This window comes from Aphelocoma coerulescens, unplaced genomic scaffold (assembly GCF_041296385.1).
Source record: "Aphelocoma coerulescens isolate FSJ_1873_10779 unplaced genomic scaffold, UR_Acoe_1.0 HiC_scaffold_56, whole genome shotgun sequence".
In the NCBI taxonomy this organism is placed as follows: Eukaryota; Metazoa; Chordata; class Aves; order Passeriformes; family Corvidae; genus Aphelocoma; species Aphelocoma coerulescens.
Window position 1 is genome coordinate 1,541,963 of NW_027183905.1, and position 23,936 is coordinate 1,565,898.

The window sequence follows — 23,936 nt, forward strand, 5'->3', positions numbered from 1 at the left end:
ATCTGTTGGAGTTTCCTCCTTTCTCTGCCTCTCATTAAAGGCCTTATTTATGTTTTGTCCTCTTGGTACTGCCTCTCGGACCCCTTGTATAACTATTGTCCTTAAGTCCTGCATATGAGTTCTGTGTGCTGGATCCTGATGATCCCAATTAGGGTTTTGTAAAGGCCATTTGATATCTGCCTGTGGGCCCTGAGCATGTTGGGCATCCCAAATTCGCATTCCCGCTCGCCTAATCATGTTCTTTTCTTCTGCAGTAAAAAGAATATTTAGAATTGACTGCAGCTCATCCCAGGTGTATATATTAGGGCCTAAAAATTGATCTAGCTTCTCTGCAACTCCCAGGGGGTCTTCTAATAGGTTCCCCATTTCCTTCTTAAAGTCCCGCACATCTCCAGAGCTAAGGGGAACTGAAATAAAGCCAATTCCTGGTTGGGGTCCCCCCATAGGCATTTCTCTTAATGGATAAAGGTTATGACGTCTAGCTCTGCTCCTTGTCATTGGTCCCTCCCGTTCAGGTTCAGGATTCCCTTCTTTTTCCTCTAGGGGCTGCTCAGGGAGTGGGAGTGGGGGTGCCTGTGGGGCCTGCGGAGGTATATAGGGGGGTGGAATCATCGGAACTTCCTCTTTCTTTTTATCTTTTCTTCTTACCCCTGAGTCTTCAGATTTTTCCTTTAAAGTAAACAGGAGTACCCCAGGGGTCTCTATCCATATTTTTGCATATTCACTCTCTTCTCGACTAAAAGGAGTTTTGGTTTTTACCCATAAATTCAAATCCTGTCTCACCCAGTCCTCGTAGGACCCAAATATAGGCCAAAATACGTTTCGTGATATCTGCTTTCCTCCCCAGACCTCTATGCAATAATAAATCATCTTGGCCTTATCTTTATTCTGTGTACTCGAATAATGCCTCCAATTATTCAATAAAAGCCCTAACGGACTATCCTCAGGTACTGGGGGAAACCTTATGGAACTAGAGGGCTTGCTTTTCCCCTGTCCCATCCTCTGGAGTGCCTTCGGGCGTTCTGTGTGTGGAATCACTCGCTTCCCCTGGTTCGTGGCCCACGCCCTCGCGGGCAATGGGAGCCGCACTACTGAGGGTCCACACTCGCTTGGGGAGTCCGGCTGCCGGCCCCCCTCTCACACACCACACTCGCCACACTCCAGGATACCCGACCCCGACCGAACGGATCCCTTTTCCGCAAATACTCACGCTTCCAGCGTCTTCGTCCGGACCTCTGTGCACAAAGTTTATGGGGTCGACCGGTTCCCTTTGCTTAATGCCTTGAGTTTAGGTTCGTCGGTGGGAGCGAGGTAAAGACTGAAGATACCGAGGCCACCAGAGGTGGGGCGCCTCCCCGATATCTCTGTCTTACCGTACCATTCCCATCCGAGTCACGGCACCAAATTGTGATTGATGGAGGCAGACAAAGAGGTTTAATCAAATTAGAGAATTTATTAATTACAGCAAGCAAGGCATAAGCAAAATCAGCGCTGGGCGACAGGGGAGTCCCCGCTCCACCGAATTGCCGCAGGGGTTTGCAAATTTCAGTCCTTCTTTTATGCAGGATCGTTTCCTGTTAACTCTTCTTTAAGGGAGTACTCTGCGCATGTGTGAACTTGTTGCTAGGGGGTCGTTTTCTGCCTTCTGGTGGTCGATGGCTGAAGGCTAGTAGTCTTCTTCAGGTGCCCTCTGGGTGACCTTTTCCATATTTGGTCAGTTAGTATCCCCTGCTTTTCTTCCTGGAGCTTAAACAATAGTACACTTACAGCACTTACAACCTTTACATATAGATTTGTTAAGACATTTCCTGTTATGTACGTTGTGGCCTGTGTCAGCTCTTTTCAATGAACAAAATACCCTCATTTATTACACTTTGAGCAACAGGCTGTGCCCCGGGAGGATCCTTTGTGCTCCTTTGTGACAGAGGAGAACCTTCCAGGTGGTTCTTGCGGGAGCTGCTGCTGTGATGTCACGGGAACGCTGCCGCGTCCTCGCTGCGTTCCCGTTGCTGTGGGCACGGAGCCCTCAGTGTCCAGAGCAGCTCTGGGCGCCCGCTGGTTGCCGGAGGATCCTCCTGCCCGAGGCATTCTCAGCAGCCAGCCCAGCCCCTGCCGGGTGTCCTTCTGTGCTTGCAGGGGTACAGTCTGCCACGTGTGCAGCACGGCCAAAATGATCCAGCAAGCGGTTGCTGCAGTTTGCACTCTGTACTCTGTGGCTTATTCGGGGTATTTTTTAGCCCACTTGGCACGTAAGTCGAGGTTTTCCCTGGGTGCAGCGTCGGTGCCTTCAGGCTTGCTGTGTGCTTTCTGTTCTCCCACTGGAACTGAGCTGCCTTTGTAACCAAATTGCCATTAAGACACCGTTGGTTTGGGAGAGCTCCTGCCAGCAGCTGCAGCTGAAAAAGCGGGTGTGTGCAGCCAGCGGGGCGTGCACAGCATTTGCAATGGAGCCGGGGGGGTTCTGTTCCCTCAAGCGCAGAGTCTGTGCCAGCGGAGCCTGGAACTCCCTGCGTTGGCTGCTGCAGCCAAGGGCTGACACAGCCCAGGATTCTGTGCTGTTCTCTTGCTTGCTGTGCGAAGGGACTGTGGCTCCTGGAGGGATGTTGTGGAAGCAAAATGCTCTCTCGGGGTGTCCTTGCTCCGTGGGAGTTCCCACCACGGGCAGGTTTTTCCTAACAGCATCTGGTTCGTGTTGCCTGTCCCATTGCAGGGCACCTCACGCGTGGATCCCGAGCAGCTCCTCCTTCGGTGAGTGGGAAAGGAACCTTTGGTGGTCGGAATTGTGCAGAGAGTTGTGAGCTTGGCGTGTGGCAGTCGAGCGCCAGCCTGGGAGGCTGAAGGAAAGTTCCTGCCAGTGTCTTTGCAGCAGCAGCAGCAGCAAAGGGATCCCTGGCACTTTTCTCCTTCTCTGCTGAAGAGCTTTTGAAGAGCTGCAGGTCTGGTTTTGCAGGCAGAAGATTGCTTGCTGGCTTTAGCCATGGTGGAATATGGAATGCCCAGCAATAAGTGGCAATGTCGACTTTAGCCCCTTCCTAGTTTGAACATCTCCAAATCCCATTTCTGCTTAGTGCAGCTGGATGTGTAGCTGAGGATAAATAAGGCAATAACTGAGATAGAACTTCCCGTCCCTCACGCTACCATCTGTCCACAGGGCACAAAAGCAACATCAGCTCCTCCTCTGGCTCCCTGTGCTTCCAAAGAGGAGGCCAAAGAGGAGGAAGACAGCAGTGAACTTCCCGCTGTTCTGGGGGATGATGGTGAACTTCCCTCTGTCCCGGGAGATGAGGGCAAACATCCCACGGTTTGGGAATACAACAGTGAAGCTCCTGTGGTGTGGGGCGAGGATGGTGGACATCACCCGGTGTGGGACGAGGACAGCGAGGCTCCAGTGCCATGGGACAAGGACGACGGACATCTCCCAGCGTGGGACGAGGACAGAGGACATCCTGGGACTTGGGAAGAGGAGGCTGCAATTCTCCCGGCATGGGAAGAGGACAGCAAACGTGCCGTGGCTTGGAAAGAAGACCAGGAACCTGCTGCATTTTGGGAAGAGGACGGGGATCCTCCCTCTGGTTGGGAAGAGGACACTGAACCTCCCTCTGCTGCGGGATCCTGGGCTGAACATTCTGACAGCAGCACAGCCCTGCAGCCAGAGGGCAGAGAGGAGTGGTGCCTGATGCAGCTGAGTACGTCTGCTGTGCTGCTGTGTGCCAGAGCAGGGTGCTGCGTGTGTGTCTCAGCATCAGCTGCACCCAGGCTTGCTGTGCAGCTGAATGTCACAGAGTCATTTATTGTCCTTGCCCAGCTGAGAGCAAGGGGCTCCCGCCCCAGGGAGTGGGGCTGCATTTTGGCCCTGCTGCAAGGCGGGGTCTCCATCTGGGAGGGAGCGTCTTCCATGTGGTTTCTTTCAGGGAGCACCGTGAGCGTGGGGGAGCCTGCCGAGAAATACCTGGAACTGGAGCAGGTTGGCCAAGGGTAAGTGCCCGGCAGTTACTTCTGCACAAGCAGGGGCCAGGTATTTGCTGGTGCAGGATCAAGTGAGAAGCCAGGCAAGCTGCAAACAGCTTCAGACACTGGGCCACGATCCTGCTGTCTCTCAGTCCTGATCAGAATTGGTAACTGTGGTCAGAAGGCACCATCAGAGGCCCCTGAGGCCGGCAGTGTCCTGCCTGCAGCAAGGAGCAGGACCTAGAAGATCTTCTGTCCCTGGAATGTGATTGCCTGAAAGAGCAGCTCACCATCTGGTGACTGTCAGAAAACAGTTCTCAAGAAGATTCCTTTCAAATAGTTTGCTTCCAAAAATATCCACCGGTCAGGATTATCAACATAACAGTTTAGAAACAGAAACCAGAGATGAACTAATAAGTGCTCTTTTCAGCACAGGTAGTAAACCCTGTACATTCAGTAACAGACACAGAGCTGCTGCACTCGAGGGGAAAATGCATCAGCTGCCTGATGGCAGGGCCCTTGTGGATCCTGCAGCTCATAGGCAGGAAATGGAAAAGGATGAAATACATTCTTTTCCAGTTCTTTAGACACCTGCTCCCACCCTAGGTTTTGGACTAAAGTAATTCAGTGTGGACATTTGGGATTTGCTCCAGCCCTTTTCCTTCGTGTTGGGCCTCAGTTTTCTCTTGCACACCTTGTGTGGCACAGGGCTGGTGGCTGCTGTGCTGCTGTTTGAAGGGTCGATACACCCAGGTGTTTTGTAAACGCTGCAGGCAGCAGAGATCTCCTGTCTGGGCTGGCTTTCACTCCCAGGACCTAAAGCGCTGCTTCTTTCTTCTCTGCTGTTCTGTCTCCAGGGCTTTCGGAACCGTTTATAAAGGACTCGACAGGGCCACTGGAGGAGAGGTCAGTGTCACCACGCCCAGCGCGTCGGGCAGCTCTCGAGGGCTTTCCCCTCTGCTGGGAGCTGTGGCTGCAGCTCTGGGGGGCCAGCAGAGCTTTCCTACACAGGCTGTTCCACTGAAAGCACAGCAGTGTCAGCCTGCAGAGCAGGGACAGACTTGAGCCTTCTGAAGTGCCCAAAGGAATGCAAGGAGGGCAGCGGTGTCTGTCAGAGCAGGACACGCTGGCTTGGTCTTCATATCTGAAAACATCAGTGCATCAGCTGGTGGAGGCTGAGGCCTAATTTATCTTCATCCCAGCCTTGGACAGAAACACTGTTTAGCAGTTTTTCCATCCTGTATTTCATCTTCAAAGGATACCTCATGACCTAATGAAGGAGCGATCCTGCTTGGGATCACTTTGGGGTTTTAGTCCTACTGCAGCTGTTCCCAGAGAGAGGGAGAGGAATGAGAAGATGGATGTGCAGAGCAAAGCTCTCTCCTAAACGCTGCAGCTGTGTTTGGGTCTGGTGTCAGTGACAGCCCGTGACAGGGATCATCTGAGCAATGTTTGTGCGTGTTTGCTCTGTTGTGCAATCCCAAACAGAGCAGTTGCGTTTGAAATCATGACCAAATCCCCCAGGATTGCTAAAGGGTTCCTGGCTGTTTTGCTCTGTTTTCACAGAACCAGAATTACTTCCTGCTTGCAAAATGTGTTTGAATGATAATGAGAGTGGTGGTAAACTAAGGCCGTTTGAGAAGACTGCAGGTGCAGAGAATGCTGTGAGAGCTTTGAGGCTGAGAGCTGAGGGCCCATTTCTGCAGAGCTTCCAAGGCCAAATGTCTCTGGCCCTGTGTCCTGTAAGCGGCCCCGCAGCGAGCAGAGAAATGGGCTGTGGGAATGTCACTTGCTGAGCCCGGGTGTCCCATCCCAAGGCAGTTTGGCACAGCCCGGCTCCGTCGCTCCACAAAGACTCGCTCCGTGTTTGCTGCGGCCTCCTGCCCCAGACTCCTGCAGTTCAAGGGCTGCAATGTCCTTTCAGGTGGCCATAAAGAAAATGCGTCTCAGAGGGCAGAACGGGGAAAGAGCTGTGAATGAGATCCTGGTCCTGAAGGACAAGAAGAACCCCAACATTGTCAGCTCTTTGGACAGGTGAGTGCTTCAGCTCTTATCCCGTGCACGGGCCCTGTGTTAATCTCTCCTGGCATCCGCAGTCTGTAGCCTGTTTTGAAAGAGCCTCACCCGGCCGTAGCTTCCCAAAACAACAGCCTGTCAGTTCACTCCCTCCGTGTGCTTTTGTTGCTTTGGTTTGGTTTTTCCTTCAAGCTGACCCAGTTTTCTGGGTCTTACAACAGGTGCTGATAGACCCTGGCAGACATTATTTCCCTTGGCTTCTCCTTCCCAACTCTTTTCCATTGCTGCAGATGCCAGGAAGACCAGGTTCTTGTTTCCAGAAACGCCTCATGTGCCCATTTTGCAATGGCCTTGCCTGTTTCTGAAGGGACTTGCTGCAAGGTTTTCCAAACACTTGACCACTTTTGTCCTATGTCATACATGAAATCCCTATTTGTGCTTGGTCTTTGCATATTAAGTGCTTTAATTAATTTGAGCTTAATATTTTTAAATTGAATGTTAAAATCAATCCATCAGTCCAGGTACACTAATCAAGTTTTTATGATCTTCCTGTGTTTACTGTATACTTTTACAAGTGTTTTAAGATGTGTTGGATGTATTTTTATGTTTTACTTGTATCTTGGTTTCAAGGCAGATTTTAAAAAACCCCAGTTGCAACAAACAGCCCAGCCCCCCATAAGCACATGACCCTTATCTCAACTAATATCACCCCTCTGACCAGGAGGAGCCATTGGTGGACAGAGGTGGTCTGTCAAGGGGAAAACACCAACCGCCTTGAACCAGGGGGGTGGACTGTGGGTGGGCTGTGGGCGGACTGTGGGCGGAGCAAAAGCTATAAAAGTGTAAGAGAAGACACGCCCACTCTCTTCTCCCTTCCTCTCCAGCTTGCTAAGGCAGTGCTGGAGAAGCCTACCCCTTTCTAGGGGCTTTTAGAAATAGATTTCTTTTTGACCAGCCTAAACTGCAAGTTTATTTTTTTCTCTACCTGAGGTTCAGAGCTGTCTTAAGCCTAAAGTTCCTGAATCCCTGCGCTCCTGGGGCATATCTCTCGAGCCATCTGGATCCCAAATTTTTATATTTTGTTAGTTTTTTTTTGCAATTTTTCAATTTTTTTCTGTTTTAATAAATTGTTTTAATTTCTACAAAGAGTTGTCTCATTCCTCACAACTCTTTTGGGGACTCGTCCGGGATCCTATTTTTGCCCTAAAATCCAGGTATTTTGGTTAATTTTACTATTTTTGAATTTTTGCGATTTTTTTGGTTTTTCTCCTTGGATTTTCTGGGCTCCCACAAGGATTACTGCAGCAGAGAAAGGACACCTCCGGTGGAGAAAGACTTGTGGTAAGGCTTGAACCCTTCTTAAAGGGAACTTAGTTAGGGACTTACCCTTTTTAAGGGCTATTAGTTTTTGGGGAACCTCCGAGTGGAATTCCTTTTGTGAGAGAGTGTGGGGGGGTTGGCCGCCCCCAGTGTGTGTGTGAGTGTGCTTGAAAGGGTTCATTTTTAAGGGCACCACGAGGGATCACCCTTTAGAGACACAGAGGGGAAGATCGAGTGTGGTGATCAGCCTTTCTGGGGGGAGGTTTCCACGTTTTAGGGGTGTGCGCAGCCCCAAATTCATTTTTATTAGTGTCTCAGTCTCCTCGGGTCTAGAACTGAGGAGAAACCTCATTTTAAACCCCTCTCTTTTCCTTTTCGCCGCGTGGTCGGCGGCCATTTTGAAATTTCGCGCCGCCGCGTGGTCGGCGGCCATTTTGAAATTTCGGGTTTCCACGTGGTCGGCCGCCATTTTGAAATTTCGGGCCGCCACGTGGTCGGCCGCCATTTTGTGTCCTTTTAATTTGAACTGCACCCCTTTGCTACCCCTGTGCATGTGTGAACTTGTTTTAGCTGCACTCTTGTGGTCAGTGCTATCTAGCACCTTTATACTTCCTGTTAGTTTGGAGTGTTTGGGTTATTGGATTGTAGTTGTAATTTGCTTTATCTGCTTTAATCATAAGACACTACTTTGATATTTTGAATTACTGTTTGTGTTATTCATTATAATCTTTTTCCTTTAATTTGGTTATAAATATTTTAATCTATCTCTCCTTTGCTAATAAAGACAACTCTTGTTTCTTAAATTTTAAGTATGTGTGTATAAAACTATCTAAATTTCAGTTATACTTTAACCAATTTAAATATTCACTAATTATTCTTTTTATAATTAAAATTAATATTTCTTGCACCATATTTGTTTCTCACCAGCCTGCCATATTTAATTTTTTTCCCACAGATTCGCCATCATATATCTACTAACCCTGCTTGTTTTTCTCTATATTAGTTGTATTGTATTTTATGCTTATAACTTTATTATCATTTTTTTTAATTGTGATAGTGTATTGAATTTAGGTTATTTTGTAACATTATTTCCTTATGCAATATTTTAAATGTTTTATATAATACAATACTTTGGTTTATTTAATTAAAAAAAAAAAAAAAAAAAAAAAAAAAAATTTTTTTCTTCTGCACTAGCTACTTGTTTGCTTCCCAGTAACAAAATGGGACAAGCGAATAGCAAAAAGAAAGACCTAATGAAGAAATACAAAATCTTCCCAGACAGTCCGTTAGGGCAAATGCTCCTAAAGTGGGAAGAAAATCTTTTAACTAAAGAAAAAGACCAGTGTCAAATGATTAGGTACTGTGTTTTTAAGTGGCCAAAACATAGAATTAACAAAGATGGTCTCAAATGGCCCAAGTATGGGTCTTCTGAAAAATGGCTTTGTGAGGCTTTGCATTCTTATGTACATTACAAAGCTCCAAAACATTCTGATGAATTAGACTATGCTAAAATTTGGTTAAATTATTGGCAAAAACAAAATGAAGACCAAAGAAAAAAATTAGAATTGGAAGAGGAAACTAAATCTAATTCAATTGGACTTAATAAAAATTCAAACCAAATTTTTTCCATTGCAGAAGAACACAAACAGAAAGAAAAACAAAAACCTAAATTAAATAAACCAAAGTGGGACCCCCTAGACTACCTTCCTCCAGTAACTCCTCCAGAAAGGAGGGTCCAAATTGAACAAGAAAGGGTCCTTCCTTCATCAAGCCACCCAATCGAAAGGGACTCAGAAAATGAGAATGAAAGTGAAAAAGAAAATTCTGTTCCTTCCTGCTCTCACAAAAAGACAACCGGACAAAGGATTTCTTCTAGCCAGGATGGCCCAGCATCTTGCACTAGAAAGAAATCATTTAAAACACCTGACTGTCCCACCTGCCTTAGCACTCCCCATGAGTCTAAAATTTTACCTCTTAGGGAGGTACCCATGGGAAATGCTCAAGGAGGAATTGGTTATGTAGTTGTACCTCTAGCTTCATCTGAGGTACGGGAATTTAAAAAGGAAATGAAAAGTCTGATGGCTGACCCCATTGGTCTAGCTGACCAATTTGATCAATTCCTCGGCCCTAATATTTATAATTGGGGAGAGATACAATCCATCCTTCACTCCTTATTCACCATTGAGGAAAGAAAATTGATTAGAGCTGCAGGAGTGACAGTCTGGGACAGAGAAAATAATTCTAATCAGGGCCCAATTGGAGAACAAAAATTACCACTGACAGACCCTGAATGGAACCCAAATTCAGAAGAGGGCAGGAGGAACATGAAGGACTACAGAAATTTAATTATAAAAGGGATTAGAGAAGCTGTTCCTCGAGTTAATAATATGAAAAAAGCATTTTGTGGGGAACAGGAAAAGGATGAGTCCCCAACAGCTTGGATGGCTCGGTTAAGGAATAACATTCAACTTTATTCTGTCATTGACTTAGACAGTGAGGGAGGCAAAACTATGCTAAAGGTACATTTTGTGCTTCACTCCTGGCCTGACATCAGAAAAAAATTAGAAAAATTGGAAAAATGGCCAGAGAGGGAACTAGATGAATTACTGGAGGAAGCCCAAAAAGTCTTTGTTAGGAGGGATGAAGAGAGGATGAAGGCTAAAAGCCGAATAATGAATAACAGTACTAATGCTCCAATCCACAACCCTCCTACACAAAGAACTTCCCAAAGGGGCATCCCACAACAGCAAACCCAAATCTGCTCTCAGCAACAGCCACAGGTTTGTGTTTGCAATAAACAACCTAACCCAATTGTTCAAAGACCTGAGAGGTTAATTTGCACATACTGTAATAAACCAGGCCACGGGCAGTGGTACTGTTTTAAAAAGCAGAGAGATCAAGGAGTCCTTCAAATGGAGGGACAAATTTTGAACAACTGAAGGGGTCAGGGGCTTTATTCTCTGGGGCAAAAACATCTTAAAGAGCCCTTGATAAAATTAGAAGCTGGACCCCAGAGACAACAAGTGGAGTTTTTAGTGGACACAGGTGCTGAAAGAACCTGTGTCACTGAAACACCTCCAGGATGTTTTATTTCTCAAGATACATTAGATATATATGGTGCTAATGGTGAAAGCTTTGCAGTTCCTGTAATTAAAAATGTAATCCTTTCCATACAAGGACGTACCCATACAGGGGATGTGCTATACCTACCTCAAGCTGGGATCAATCTTTTAGGACGTGACTTCCAAATACCTCTGAGGGTTGGGGTGGTACCGCAGGGTGGAAAAATGACCACTAAATTGTTTGTTTTATCTTTAGTAGATGAGCAACACATTGACCCGGTAGTGTGGGCCAAACCTGGCAACCGGGGAAAAATGGACATCACACCTCTAACAATTGAGTTGCTCCCAAATAGCCAGCCAGTACGTGTACCACAATATCCCCTCTCCAAGGACAAAAGAAAGGGCCTGAAGCCTGTTATCATGGACTTATTACAAGATGGAATTCTTGAGACCTGCAAATCCAGTTACAACACTCCAATTTTGGCTGTCCAGAAACCAGATAAGTCATTCCGGCTTGTACAAGATCTGCGTGAGGTCAGTAAGAGAGTCCAAACCAGGTACCCACTGGTGCAGGACCCCTATACACTCCTGAGTCGGGTACCCCCAGCACATGCCTGGTTCTCTGTTATTGACCTTAAAGATGCTTTCTGGTCATGTCCTCTGGATTCTCATTGCAGAGACATCTTTGCATTTACCTGGGAGGATCCAGACACTGGACGGAAGCAGCAGCTGCGCTGGACTCGCCTGCCTCAAGGGTACACCGAGGCACCCACACTCTTTGGCCAAGCGCTAGAAGATTTGCTAAGTTCCTTTTCTCCACCCGAAGGGATTCAGGTAACTCAGTACGTAGACGACCTGCTCCTCTCTGGGGAACAGGAGTCTACGGTAAGAACTGCTACAATTCAGTTACTGAATTTTCTAGGGAGGAACGGGCTGAGGGTGTCAAAACCTAAATTACAATTTGTGCTACAGGAGGTGAAGTATTTGGGACATCTAATTGGCCATGGCACAAAAAAACTCAGTGCTGAAAGAGTAGAAGGAATCCTAAATCTACCACCTCCAACTTCAAAACGAGAAATCCGGCAATTATTAGGCCTATTTGGATACTGCAGACTGTGGATTGATCAGTATTCACAATCTGCCAAATTTTTATATGAAAAACTAATAGAAGAAGAACCTTTTAATTGGACTAATTCAGACACACAAAAATTACAAAATCTGAAAGAGAAATTAACAAAAGCACCTGTTTTAAGCCTTCCTTCACTAGAAAAACCCTTCGATCTATTTGTTAATGTGGAGAAGGGAGTTGCCTATGGCGTCTTGACCCAGGAGTGGGGAGGAGTCAGGAAGCCGGTTGCTTTTCTTTCCAAATTACTAGATCCAGTGTCCAGAGGATGGCCCGTCTGCATCCAGTCCATCGCCGCAGCAGCTGTTCTGGTCTCGGAGAGTCAAAAACTCATTTTTGGTGGAGACTTGACAGTGCATACACCACACTCAATCAAAACCATTTTAGCTCACAGGGCTGCAGAGTGGTTAACTGACCCAAGAATAGTCAAATATGAAGCCATTCTCATGCACTCAGACCACCTGAGGTTAGTTGTGTGTACACACCAAAATCCAGCTCAATTTCTTTATGGGACCCCATCAGAAAAAGAAATTGAACACAATTGCATTGAGATAATTGACATCCAAACAAAAGTCAGAGAGGACCTGGTGGACTGTCCCCTCAATGAAGGGGAAATCCTCTTCATTGACGGGTCATCTCGAGTGGTGGATGGAAAACGATGCTCTGGCTATTCAGTGGTCGATGGACACCAAATGTGTGTGCTAGAAAAGGGCAGATTGCCACCAACCTGGTCAGCTCAGGTCTGTGAGCTCTATGCCCTAGAAAAAGCACTCCACCGACTAGCAGGAAGCATCGGGACCATTTACACTGACTCCAGATACGCTTATGGCGTAGTCCACACCTTTAGAAAAATCTGGTCCGAAAGGGGGTTCCTAAACACCAAAGGGAAAGATATCCTACATAAGGAATTGATCCTAAAAATTCTAAAAGCACTGCAACTGCCTCAGGTGATCTCAGTGGTGCATATTCCAGGTCATCAATCAGGAACCACAAAAGAAGCTCGAGGGAACAACCTAGCAGACTTGGCAGCAAAAGAAGCAGCAGTGGAAGAAGAGGTAAAAGTGATGGAAGTGAACCAACTTCCAACTAACACCACCACATCTGACACTATTCCACAAACTAACATTTTACCCACGCCCATTTTTACTGATCAGGAAAAACAGAAATTAGTTTTAATTGGTGCCAATGAGGATTCTCAAGGCCGCTGGTATTTACCAGATAAACGCCAAATTTTAAACAAAAATTTAACCCGAGAAATTCTACAAAATATCCACCAAAGCAATCATTGGGGTTCAAAGGCTCTGGCGGATCACTATCTCAGAACCTTTGGATGCACTGGTGTTTATGAAATAGCCAACCAAATAACCCGGGACTGTGTAATCTGTCAAAAAGTTAACAAAAAGGTAATGAAAAAGAACACGGGCGGAGGAATTGAATTAGCAATCAGACCTTTCCAAAACATTCAAATTGACTTTACAGAAATGCCTCCTGTCCAGAGGTGGAAATACCTATTGGTAATCGTTGATCACCTTACCCACTGGGTGGAAGCTATTCCAACTGTCAATGCAACAGCCCAGACAGTGAGTAAGGTGATCCTCGAGCAAATTATCCCCCGTTATGGGATAGTCCACCGCATAGATTCAGACCGAGGTACTCATTTTACCTCCCAAATTGTACAACAATTGGCTCAGCAATTAGGAACAAATTGGAGATTACACACCCCGTGGCATCCACAGAGCTCTGGGAGAGTGGAACGGATGAACCAGACAATCAAGAACACCCTCACAAAATTAATGCTGGAAACAAAATGGACCTGGGTAAAATGCCTTCCACTTGCTCTTCTTAGAATTAGGACACAGCCAAGATCTGATTTGGGTTGTTCACCATATGAGATGTTGTATGGATTACCCTACCTTGCTACACCACAAGAGTTGAATGTGAAAGAGGGTGGAAACACCAATGTACAAAAATATGTACAGATAATTGCCAAAAATCTAGAGTTGCTAAGGGAAAGAGGTTTTCTACCACAAACTCCCCCACTTGATTTCAATTTACATCACATCAATCCAGGTGACTGGGTGTTAATAAAATCCTGGAAAGAAAAGTCATTAACCCCATCCTGGGAAGGTCCATTTCAGGTCCAGCTAACCACTGAAACAGCTGTCCGGACATTTGAAAAGGGCTGGACGCATGTCAAGAGGGTGAAGGGTCCGGTGGCACCACCAATTGAAGAGAAGAAACCTCCAGACAAACCATCAAACTAAACACCCTGTTTGAAAGCTCCACTCAGCATCCCTCACTCCAAGTTAATAAAATCCTGTACTCCCAGTTCTTCCCCAGTTATACCTCAGTAATAAGTGCTAGCTACAAGTTGTTAAACTAAGTTGAAAATATTTTGCTGTTAATTCTGTTCTTTGTTATTCCCTTTTACAGATTCTGCCTTCACACAACCTTATTGTCACATCAACTGTATAGTAAGGCTCCATTTGAAGCCAGCATTCTCTTCCAATAACAGTCCAATCAGACTCCAAAATTACGGGCACGATAACTCTAATCTTTGACAAGGCCAACCCTAAAATAACCATGAGTTTCCAGAAGCCTGAGGTCACTGAAGAACCATCTGAAGGTGAGATGCCTAAAGAAAGGACGAAAGAAGCAAAGATGACAACCCCCACCAGCAGAGGCAACCCAAATGCTGACAGCTCCTCTCGGGTATGCCTAAAGGGGAAAGTGAGCAACATCCTGCTACTAAGTGTCATCTGTCTCTGGGTCCTCTGGCCTCCCTTTACACAAGCAGCCGACAGCCGCTGTAACAGATGTTACAAGACTGTGTACCAGGCAGAAGGAGGCTCATTTCAAATTCGACACTTTTTCCGAGCACATACTTATGTTAATCCATCTTGTTATAACATAACAAGGTTGAGTATCTGCTCAGAAAAAGGTCACAAGTACTGGATTGGCAAAAACATTGGCACCCAAATACATAAGCAGAAGGGAGAGTGCCCCTCCCAAGACGATTGGCTCTGTTTCAATTTTAGATACATAACCAAGACAGAAGATTTGTTAAAAAGAAAGACCTATGACACTGACCTGATCCAAGAGGTGGTCATAGAAGAAAAGGGAAAACAAAAAGAAAACAATCCTTTGATGTCAAGGAAAAACTTGTTTATTGACCTGGCAGAAAGGATTGGACAACAGCTAAATTTAACAAATTGCTGGGTGTGCGGAGGAACTTTAGAATCGGAGAGTTGGCCTTGGCGGGGAGTCAGTCTTGGACCCCCCGATTTACTCCGACTGAGTAATCTCTCCCCCACAACCAGACATGACAATGAAACCTGGCTGCTAAGCAATACTGTTATTGGAGAAGAATGCATCTGGAGGAAAGGAAGAAAATTTTTAAAAGAAGTTGGTGAGACAATATGCAAAAGGTACCTGGTAACTGATGGGCAAAAACATTGGTGGATACCTCAAGAACCAGATGTATTCTGGTCTGCAGAAAAGGTTAAAAACAAAAATTGCATTTTGAATCCTGTTAAAAAACTCTGGCAGTGCTGGGATCAAGGAAATCCATATTCTGTCCTGCCACAAATTTCCAAGTACTGGATTACAGCAGCAAGTATACAACCCCACTTCTGGGAAGCACCACAAGACCTTTATTGGATCTGTGGTAACCGAGCTTATTCCAACTTACCACCTCGCTGGAAAGGGAGCTGCACTCTTGGAGCCATTCAACCAAACTTCTTCCTACTTGCTGAAAACGCTGGAGCCCACCTTGGAATCTCCCTTTATGATGAACTTTTCCGTACTAAGAGACATGTAATAGGAGGGACCCAGAGATGGGGAGAAGAAGAGTGGCCACCTGAGAGGATCCTAGAGACTTATGGACCTGCAACATGGGCACAGGATGGGAGCTGGGGGTACCGAACTCCCATCTACATGCTAAACCGGATCATCAGACTGCAAGCACTAATTGAGGTAATCACTAATGAGACCTCTCTTGCTCTTGAACTACTTAACACACAGCAGGGGCAAACTCGAGCAGCCGTGTACCAAAATAGGCTGGCATTGGACTATTTACTAGCTGAAGAAGGTGGAGTATGTGGCAAGTTTAACACCTCAGACTGCTGCATCCATATTGATGATCACGGCGAAGCCATCACCAAGATTACCCAAAACATCAGGAAACTAGCCCATGTTCCAGTGCAGAAATGGCAGCCCTTGATCACTTCTGAATGGTGGGAAAATATTTTCCAAGGACAATGGTGGAAGAAAGCTTTAATTATTGTTGGACTTTCCCTTACAGGACTTATTTTTCTCCCTTGTTTAATCCCTTGTTTCATCCGTCTAATCACCACTGTCGTCCAAAGCATGCCACTGATCCAGGATCTTCAAGGACAACAGCAGCGTCCACCATTCGCTCAAAAGATTATGCATATCAATAATAGTAACAATAAGAAAACTAGAAAGGAGAGAAAAATTGCCCAGCAAGTGTGGGACAGTTTTAAAGAGCTTGAATCTATCCCTGAAGAGTTATCCACCTCCACTTAAATGCAAAGACCAAAGATGTGAGCATAAGAGAAAAAGGGGGGACTTGTCATACATGAAATCCCTATTTGTGCTTGGTCTTTGCATATTAAGTGCTTTAATTAATTTGAGCTTAATATTTTTAAATTGAATGTTAAAATCAATCCATCAGTCCAGGTACACTAATCAAGTTTTTATGATCTTCCTGTGTTTACTGTATACTTTTACAAGTGTTTTAAGATGTGTTGGATGTATTTTTATGTTTTACTTGTATCTTGGTTTCAAGGCAGATTTTAAAAAACCCCAGTTGCAACAAACAGCCCAGCCCCCCATAAGCACATGACCCTTATCTCAACTAATATCACCCCTCTGACCAGGAGGAGCCATTGGTGGACAGAGGTGGTCTGTCAAGGGGAAAACACCAACCGCCTTGAACCAGGGGGGTGGACTGTGGGTGGGCTGTGGGCGGACTGTGGGCGGAGCAAAAGCTATAAAAGTGTAAGAGAAGACACGCCCACTCTCTTCTCCCTTCCTCTCCAGCTTGCTAAGGCAGTGCTGGAGAAGCCTACCCCTTTCTAGGGGCTTTTAGAAATAGATTTCTTTTTGACCAGCCTAAACTGCAAGTTTATTTTTTTCTCTACCTGAGGTTCAGAGCTGTCTTAAGCCTAAAGTTCCTGAATCCCTGCGCTCCTGGGGCATATCTCTCGAGCCATCTGGATCCCAAATTTTTATATTTTGTTAGTTTTTTTTTGCAATTTTTCAATTTTTTTCTGTTTTAATAAATTGTTTTAATTTCTACAAAGAGTTGTCTCATTCCTCACATCCTAAGTGCTGCACGGCCTCCTGCCCTGGATAACTCTGGAAGTTGTGTTGCCTTGTTCTGGAGGGAATGGTGAAACTGCTGAGTTCAGATGCTGAACCAGCTGGGGGCAAGTGTTGTGGTTCCACATTGATCTGGGCTGTTGCTAAACTGCATTTTTCACCTGCTTGCCATCTAAGGCCTCTCCTTTCCCACAAGCGTCTCCTTCTCCTTTAGACTGTGCAGATCCCAAGGACTGTGCAGCCTGGCAGGAATGTCTCTGCATCGGATTCTGTCCTCATTTACAAGTGACCTGGAAACAAAATTCCACTCGAGGCTTTTCCATCAGGGAATTGAGCAGTGCATGTTCATCTCCATGCCATTGTTTGCCTCTTCCAGCTTCCTTGTTGATGAAGATCTCTGGCTGGTGATGGAATACATGGATGGAGGAACTTTGCAGGACATTGTCAGACAGACACGCATGGCTGAAGGAGAGATGGCAGCTGTCAGTCGGGAGGTGAGGGATCCTGCTCGTGCTTCCCATGGCTTGGACACAATGCTCCTTCCAAGCAGGGCCTGAGAACAGGAGTGGCTCCATGCTCAGAGCTTTGTTTCTGTGTTGTTTTATGAGCTGCAGAAGAAAGAGCCTCTGAAGTGAACGGCCTGCCAGTGTCACTGCACTTCCACTCTGCTCTTGTCCTCTTTCCTGCTGTTGTGGGACTCTCTGTCTTTTTTGATTTGATTTGCTGTTCTCAGCTTTGCCTTGAACCATTTGCCCAGAGCTTGTCTGCACTGCACTCCTGGCCTGTCACAGCAAAGCTGCTGCTGGCAGAATTCTAAACTGTCCTTTCTTGTGTGATTGTGTATTCCGGCCATGGATTTCCACCCTCGTGTTTCTTGCTCTCTCTCAGTGTCTGCAGGGCCTGGATTTCCTCCACTCAAACCGGGTGATCCACAGAGATCTGAAGAGCTCCAACATCCTTCTGGCAACGGACGGCTCTGTCAAGCTGGGTGGGTGTTCCTGGTCAGGCACGGCGCTCCCGGGCTGCGGGTGTGGGGCTGCTTCCCAGTGACGGCCAGAGCCCCACAAGTGCTGCTGGTGGCGGTGCCCGGCCCCTGCTGCCAGCTGAGAGCGGCTGCCCCATGCAGAGAGCTCAGGAGAGGAGCAGGGTGTCAGCAGTGGCTTTGCTCTGGGTGTGGCCCTTGCAGAGGGGCAGGAGTTGGAATCTGAAGCTTCAAGGGAATCACTAAAAGCCACTGCATGAAAGCTGAGGGTTCCTTTAAGGGTCCACTTCCATCTTGCCTTGGCTACAGCCCTGCGGACTTTTCCAGCTGGATTCAGCAGTGCATTCTCAGACTGAGAGTGGGCAATCTTTGTGCTTGGTTTCCTCATTCCAGCTGCCTTTGACAGTGTTTGTTTCTGTCCTCAGCTGATTTTGGCCTCTGCACTCAGCTGAGCCCTGAGCAGGAGCAGTGCAGCTCCATGGTGGGCACTGCTCACTGGATGGCCCCAGAGGTTGTGACCAGTTCTCCTTATGGCCCCAAGGTGGACATCTGGTCCTTGGGCATTGTGACCATCGAGATGGTGGAAGGAGAACCTCCTTACTTCGAGCACACGGCGGCCATGGTAAGAGGCAAATTTCCCAGAGTTTGCAGAGGCCTGTGAGCACAGAGGGACCCCGCCCTGGGAGGAGCAGCTGGAGGGCTCTGCCCATTGGGAAGGGAATTCCCAGAGGATTCGAGCCTGAGCACAGATGAATATTCTGCAGTCTCCAGAATTTGCTTTGAGTTTTAAGTTGTTGCAGCTCTTCTGTCTGTGAGGATGACCTGAAAACATGAAGCCAGAGCATCAGCTCTAATCTTGCAGAAAACCCCAGACCAACCCCAAAACCCACACCTAAACTCAACAAGTTTTCTGAAGGAGTTTCTGAAAGAGGTTCTGCGAGATGAACTCCCCCTGACTCTTCTCACTGGGAAACTTGTCTAAAACATGAAGATGATTGTTTAACATCCCCATAGTCTAACATATTTCTTTCCTAGCCCAAGCTACTTTCTCCATGTCACCAAGGCTGAGCTTTCAGCAACCCAAACCTCAGGTTCCTTGCCTGGCAGTTTCTGGGACGGAACATCTTGAATGCATTTACTTGAGTGTCAGTGGCACTGCAGGGATGCATTTGATGTAAGAATCCTTGGAAATACCACAGGCAGACTGCAGTGACTCTTGCAAATGGCCTGTAAAGCTGGTGTCCGTATTTGGAGAAGCAAAATGGGCTATTTCTGATGGAGGTTCCAAATAACAAAGTCAGCCAACGACATTGGCTCTCAAGGCAACATCATCTGGATGTTGGAATGGCTGTGGCTGCAGAAGCGTCTGGCTTTTTTGGTTGGCATAGAAGAATGAGCTCTGAGCAGCATCTCTGCCAGGGTGGAAGGTGTCCCTGGAGACTGGGGCTGAGAAACCGGGGTCACTGTGAGCACTCGTGGGTGTGAAGGAAGCTGGCAGAGCTTTTTCAGAAGTGTTTGCTTTTTGCGCAGGCTCGCTGTCTGATCCGGCAGAACGGGACCCCGCAGCTGCAGGAGCCCAGGCGCCTGTCGGCTCTGCTGCGGGACTTCCTGGAGTGCAGCCTGGAGCCAGACGAGGAGCAGCGCTGGTCTGCCCAGGAGCTGCTGCAGGTGGATGCGAAGCGGCTGCAGGGGAAAGAGCAGCGCGAGGGAGGGGTTTTCTCATGGGGCCCCCTCCAATAGTGTCCAGTCTCGCTGCTTTTCACATGCAAAGCCAGCAGAATCCTCGCCTGGTTTGGCTTGGCAGGGTCCTTTGCAGGTCATCTGGACCAGGTGCCCTGCAAGGAGCAGGGACATCTTCAAGCAGATCAGGTGGCCCCGAGCCCTGCCTGACCTGAGCCTGGATGTTTCCAGGGAGGAGGCACCTCCCACATCTCTGGGCACCCTCTGCCAGTGTTTCCCCACTCTTCTGATAAAAAAATTCTGCCTCAGATCTAATCTGAGCCTGCTTCCCTCTCCTGAGTTTCAAACCATTCCCCTTTGTCCTGTTGCAACAGAGCCTGTGAGGAGCTTGACTTGGGAAAGTAACAGTTGATTTCTTTCTTTTTCATCCTTTGGGCAGCACCCATTTTTATCATCAGCCAAGCCTCTCTCCAGCCTGAGCCCTCTGATCACTGCAGCAAAGCAATTGAAGGAACAGCGGAAGATGTGAAGCACCTGGGGACAGCTTTTCGTTATAGTAGTTAGGACAAGTGGATAGTTATGGTAGTTAGCACTGCTAGTTAGTTATGGTGGTTAGGACAGCCTGGTAGTTATGGCAGTTTTTTGAATAAAAGCTCTGTTAAACCTCAAGTCCCTTGACGTGACCCTTCCTTGTTCCCCCGTGTCTCAGCTGCCCGGAGCAATGCGAGGGGAGAGCGGGCCCAGCCTTGCCCAGAGCTGAGCCCCAGCAGAGCCCCGGCAGAGCCCAGAGCAGCCTCAGCATCGGCAGAGTCAGCCTGGAAGGAGGCGCCTGGAGCCTTCTCGACTGCAGCCGACTCTTGTTTACAAACCGCGTGGGGTGGGAAATGCCACTGGTTCTGCAAGAGGGCAGAGGGGGCCCGAGGAAGGCCCAAAGGCGAGGGACAAAACCCGCCCAGTGCTGGAGAAAAACCGCGCCTTTTTCCCCTCCCACGTCGGCCAAAATATTGAATCCTAAACCAAGTCAAAAGGGGCAGGGGAGGAGCCCAGGCCCTTCTGCCCCTGCAAACCAAAGCTTCCCTTGCACGGCTCTGAGCCCCGGCGCCGGTGGCCCCGCGGGCGTTGGTTTCTGTCGGGCTCGCTGCCGCCAGCCCAGGGCCAGCCCGGGACAGGGCGGGCGCTGGAGGCTGCGGGCGGGGAGATGCGATCCCGGGACACGCATTCGGTGGCACCTGCGAGCGCAAGCAGGGGAGGGGCTCCAGCAGTTACAGGGGGGAAGGAATAAGGTGAATGGGACTTAAACAAGCCAAGCCCGTGAATCTGCTTTAGATAGGGCCAGGGAGCTGTAGGTAGGAAGGAGTGAAAGAAACTATCACTTCCAGAAAATGTTACTGATTGCCATGAACTGCTGCTCAGCCAAGGCCATGTCAAATTCCTGAACTTAGAGAAGAAGAACAAAGTCTCAATGGAGTTATTAATATTGCTTTGTTCTACTAAAACAAACAAAACGGGTGTGTGCATATTGGAGGGCAGATCGGGAAGTCTGAACCTTCCAAGAAACAGTCCTGGGGACAGAGCAGCCACCTCTGTCCTACCCACAGCAGCCGGGACGAGCCAGCGCTGCTCCGGCACCGGCTCCTGCCGAGGCATCAGCGGCAAGGAGAGCGCGGGCAGCCGCTCCCGCAGCGCCCTCACGCCAGGGCGAACACGGCGCCCACACGGCACAACGAACCCGCCCCAGCCCCCTGCCGCCCCCTCCGCCCGCAGCCAGCGCCGAGCCCCGCCAGAACCGAGCGCGGCTCCCACCTGCGCTGGGGCCACCTCCGAGCTCCGCCGCTGCCTCAGCAGTGGTTCCCAGTCACCCCCATTATGATCCCAGTCACTCCCAGCATCATCCCGGTCGCTTACAGTCACTCCCACTGTGTTTTCAGTCTGGTCCCAGTCACTCCCAATAAGATCCCAGTTGCCCGCAGCATGGTCCCAGTGGCTCCCAGTCACACCCAGGATGGTTGCTTTCACTCTCAGTAAGAGTCCAGTGTGGCTCCAGTCACTTCCAGTATGAACCCAGTCACTTCCTGTATGATTGTATTTGCCCCCACTGTGGTCCCAGTTGCTCCCAGTGTCTTGGTTTGAAAGACAGGTGTCTGCCAAGGAAGGCAGGAGTCTCTCCTGAAATGGAAGAAAAAAAAATTGCAATCCCCTTCCCTCTGAATTATTATAATTTTGAAATTACGGAGCTTTATAGGTAAACGTATGAGGAACAGGAATAACAGTTCTTTACTATTATGTATTTTTATGTGTATAACCAGTCAAACAAACGGCAATAACTATGGCAGTAACAGCAAACAATCACAAACCCAGTCCCAGCCTTCTCGGCTGTCAGGCCCTTTCCCCTCGGGTGCAGTTCCGCTCGCAGCCGGCAGGGGCGCTGGTGGCTCTTGGTGAGCAGGGCAGGTGCGATGGTTCCCCCGCGGCTGCAGGGGGAGCTCCGGAGCAAGCTCAGGGAGCACGCGGCACTGTTGCCTGGGATCCCGGGAAGGGATGGAACAAAGATTTCAAAAACCCCCTGGGCAGCCAATCCCGGTGTCCAGCTGGACCCTCGGGAACAGCAGGCTGGAACAGCAGGGATTAGCACAAATCCCAGGTGTCAGATGAGATGTATTGAATTCCGGAGCTGTGGTGGGAGCCCCTGGGGTCTGGGCAGGCAGGGCGAGCGGGGCTACAGAGTAGCAAAGACTCGAAGCAACGGCAGGGGCGGGCAGCCACAGCCTGGCTCCCAGCAGGGCAGGGAAGGTGGGCTTGGGATCCCAGGGTCTCTCCGGTAGAAGGAAAGCAGCTGAAGAAGCAGCCTCTTTCTCTCTACGTCCAAACGCCGGGAACTGACTGCCCACAAACTTAGGTGGAAGAGATGCATACCTCCTCCTATGGCCAGGGCCTTTGTTTTCCTTAAGCCCCCAGTAATTTGTCCCCCTGGCAACATCTATGGGGAAAATTCCTTTAAGCGAAAAAGAAAATAGGAGGAGAACTCCTAAAACCCCAACATTATCCACCCCAAATTTTTCCATACTAACATGTTACATGAAACTGAACCCTTTTAACCATACACATACATGCATCACCCGAATTATATACATATATACATGCTGATGCTGATACAAGTCCAGAGCCATATGGGTAGTTCACCCTTAAAACAAGTTCCCTTGAGGTATGCATCGGGTCTCTCCATCTTTTGCATCACCCACCAGGTGCAACCTGGTTCCTGAGCGAAGGCAACCCCACGGATGGGTTTGTCTTTGCTGAAGCCAGAACTAACCCAAACAGTTTTTCCAAGCATACCTCTCATGTGCACCACTAGAACCTTATCCCTGTCTGCTGTTTGTAGGGGTTCGGATTGGGCAGGGCCAGTTAACTAACCAGGTTACTCTTGCTAAATGCACCTCCCAGTTTTTGAAAGTCCCCCCACCCAGTGCCTTCAAGGTGGTTTTAAGCAGTCCATTACACCGCTCAACCTTCCCAGCTGCTGGTGCATGGTAAGGGATGTGGTACACCCACTCAATGCCATGTTCTCTAGCCCAGGTGTTTATAAGGCTGCTCTTGAAATGAGTCCCATTGTCAGACTCAATTCTCTCAGGGGTGCCATGCCTCCAAAGGACTTGCTTTTCAAGGCCCAGGATGGTGTTCCGGGCAGTAGCGTGAGACACAGGGTAGGTCTCCAGCCATCCTGTGGTGGCTTCTACCATCGTGAGCACATAGTGCTTGCCTTGGTGGGTTTGAGGCAGTGTGATGTAATCAATCTGCCAGGCCTCCCCATACTTGTATTTGGACCACCGCCCACCATACCACAGGGGCTTCACCCGCTTGACCTGCTTGACCACAGCACATGTTTCACAGTCATGGATAACCTGGGAGATACTGTCCATGGTTAGATCCACCCCTCGATCTCGGGCCCACCTATAGGTGGCATCTCGGCCCTGATGGCCTGAGGCATCATGGGCCCATCGAGCTAGGAACAACTCTCCTTTATGTTGCCAATCCAAGTCTATCTGGGACACCTCTATTTTCGCAGCCTGATCTACCTGTTTGTTGTTACGATGTTCTTCGTTAGCCCGGCTCTTGAGGATGTGAGCATCTACATGGCGGACTTTCACGGATAGCTTCTCTACCCGAGTGGCAATGCCTTTCCACTCCTCAGCAGCCCAGATTGGTTTTCCACTGTGCTGCCAGTTTGCCTTCTTCCACCTTTCCAGCCAACCCCACAGAGCATTGGCTACCATCCATGAATCAGTGTAGAGGTAGAGCTTTGGCCACTTCTCTCTTTCAGCAATGTCAGGAGCTAATTGGACAGCTTTGAGTTCAGCAAATTGGCTCAATCCACCTTCTCCTTCAGTAGCGTGTGCAACTTGTCATGTGTGGCTTCATAGAGCAGCTTTCCATTTCCAGCCAGCACCTACAATTCGGC

General features: G+C 48.3%; 1 protein-coding gene and 1 pseudogene across 1 annotated transcript; one reads left to right on the plus strand and one right to left on the minus strand.

The window, feature by feature from the left end:
- LOC138101859 (uncharacterized) overlaps positions 1 to 23,936 on the minus strand; it is a 678,931-nt pseudogene that overhangs the window by 469,102 nt on the left and 185,893 nt on the right.
- LOC138101913 (serine/threonine-protein kinase PAK 1-like) lies at positions 18,262 to 20,009 on the plus strand. The gene is made up of 3 exons (XM_068999663.1): positions 18,262 to 18,422; positions 19,331 to 19,468; positions 19,920 to 20,009. Exons 1-3 carry the CDS (start codon positions 18,279 to 18,281, stop codon positions 20,007 to 20,009), a joined length of 372 nt encoding a protein of 123 aa, XP_068855764.1. The 5' UTR covers positions 18,262 to 18,278.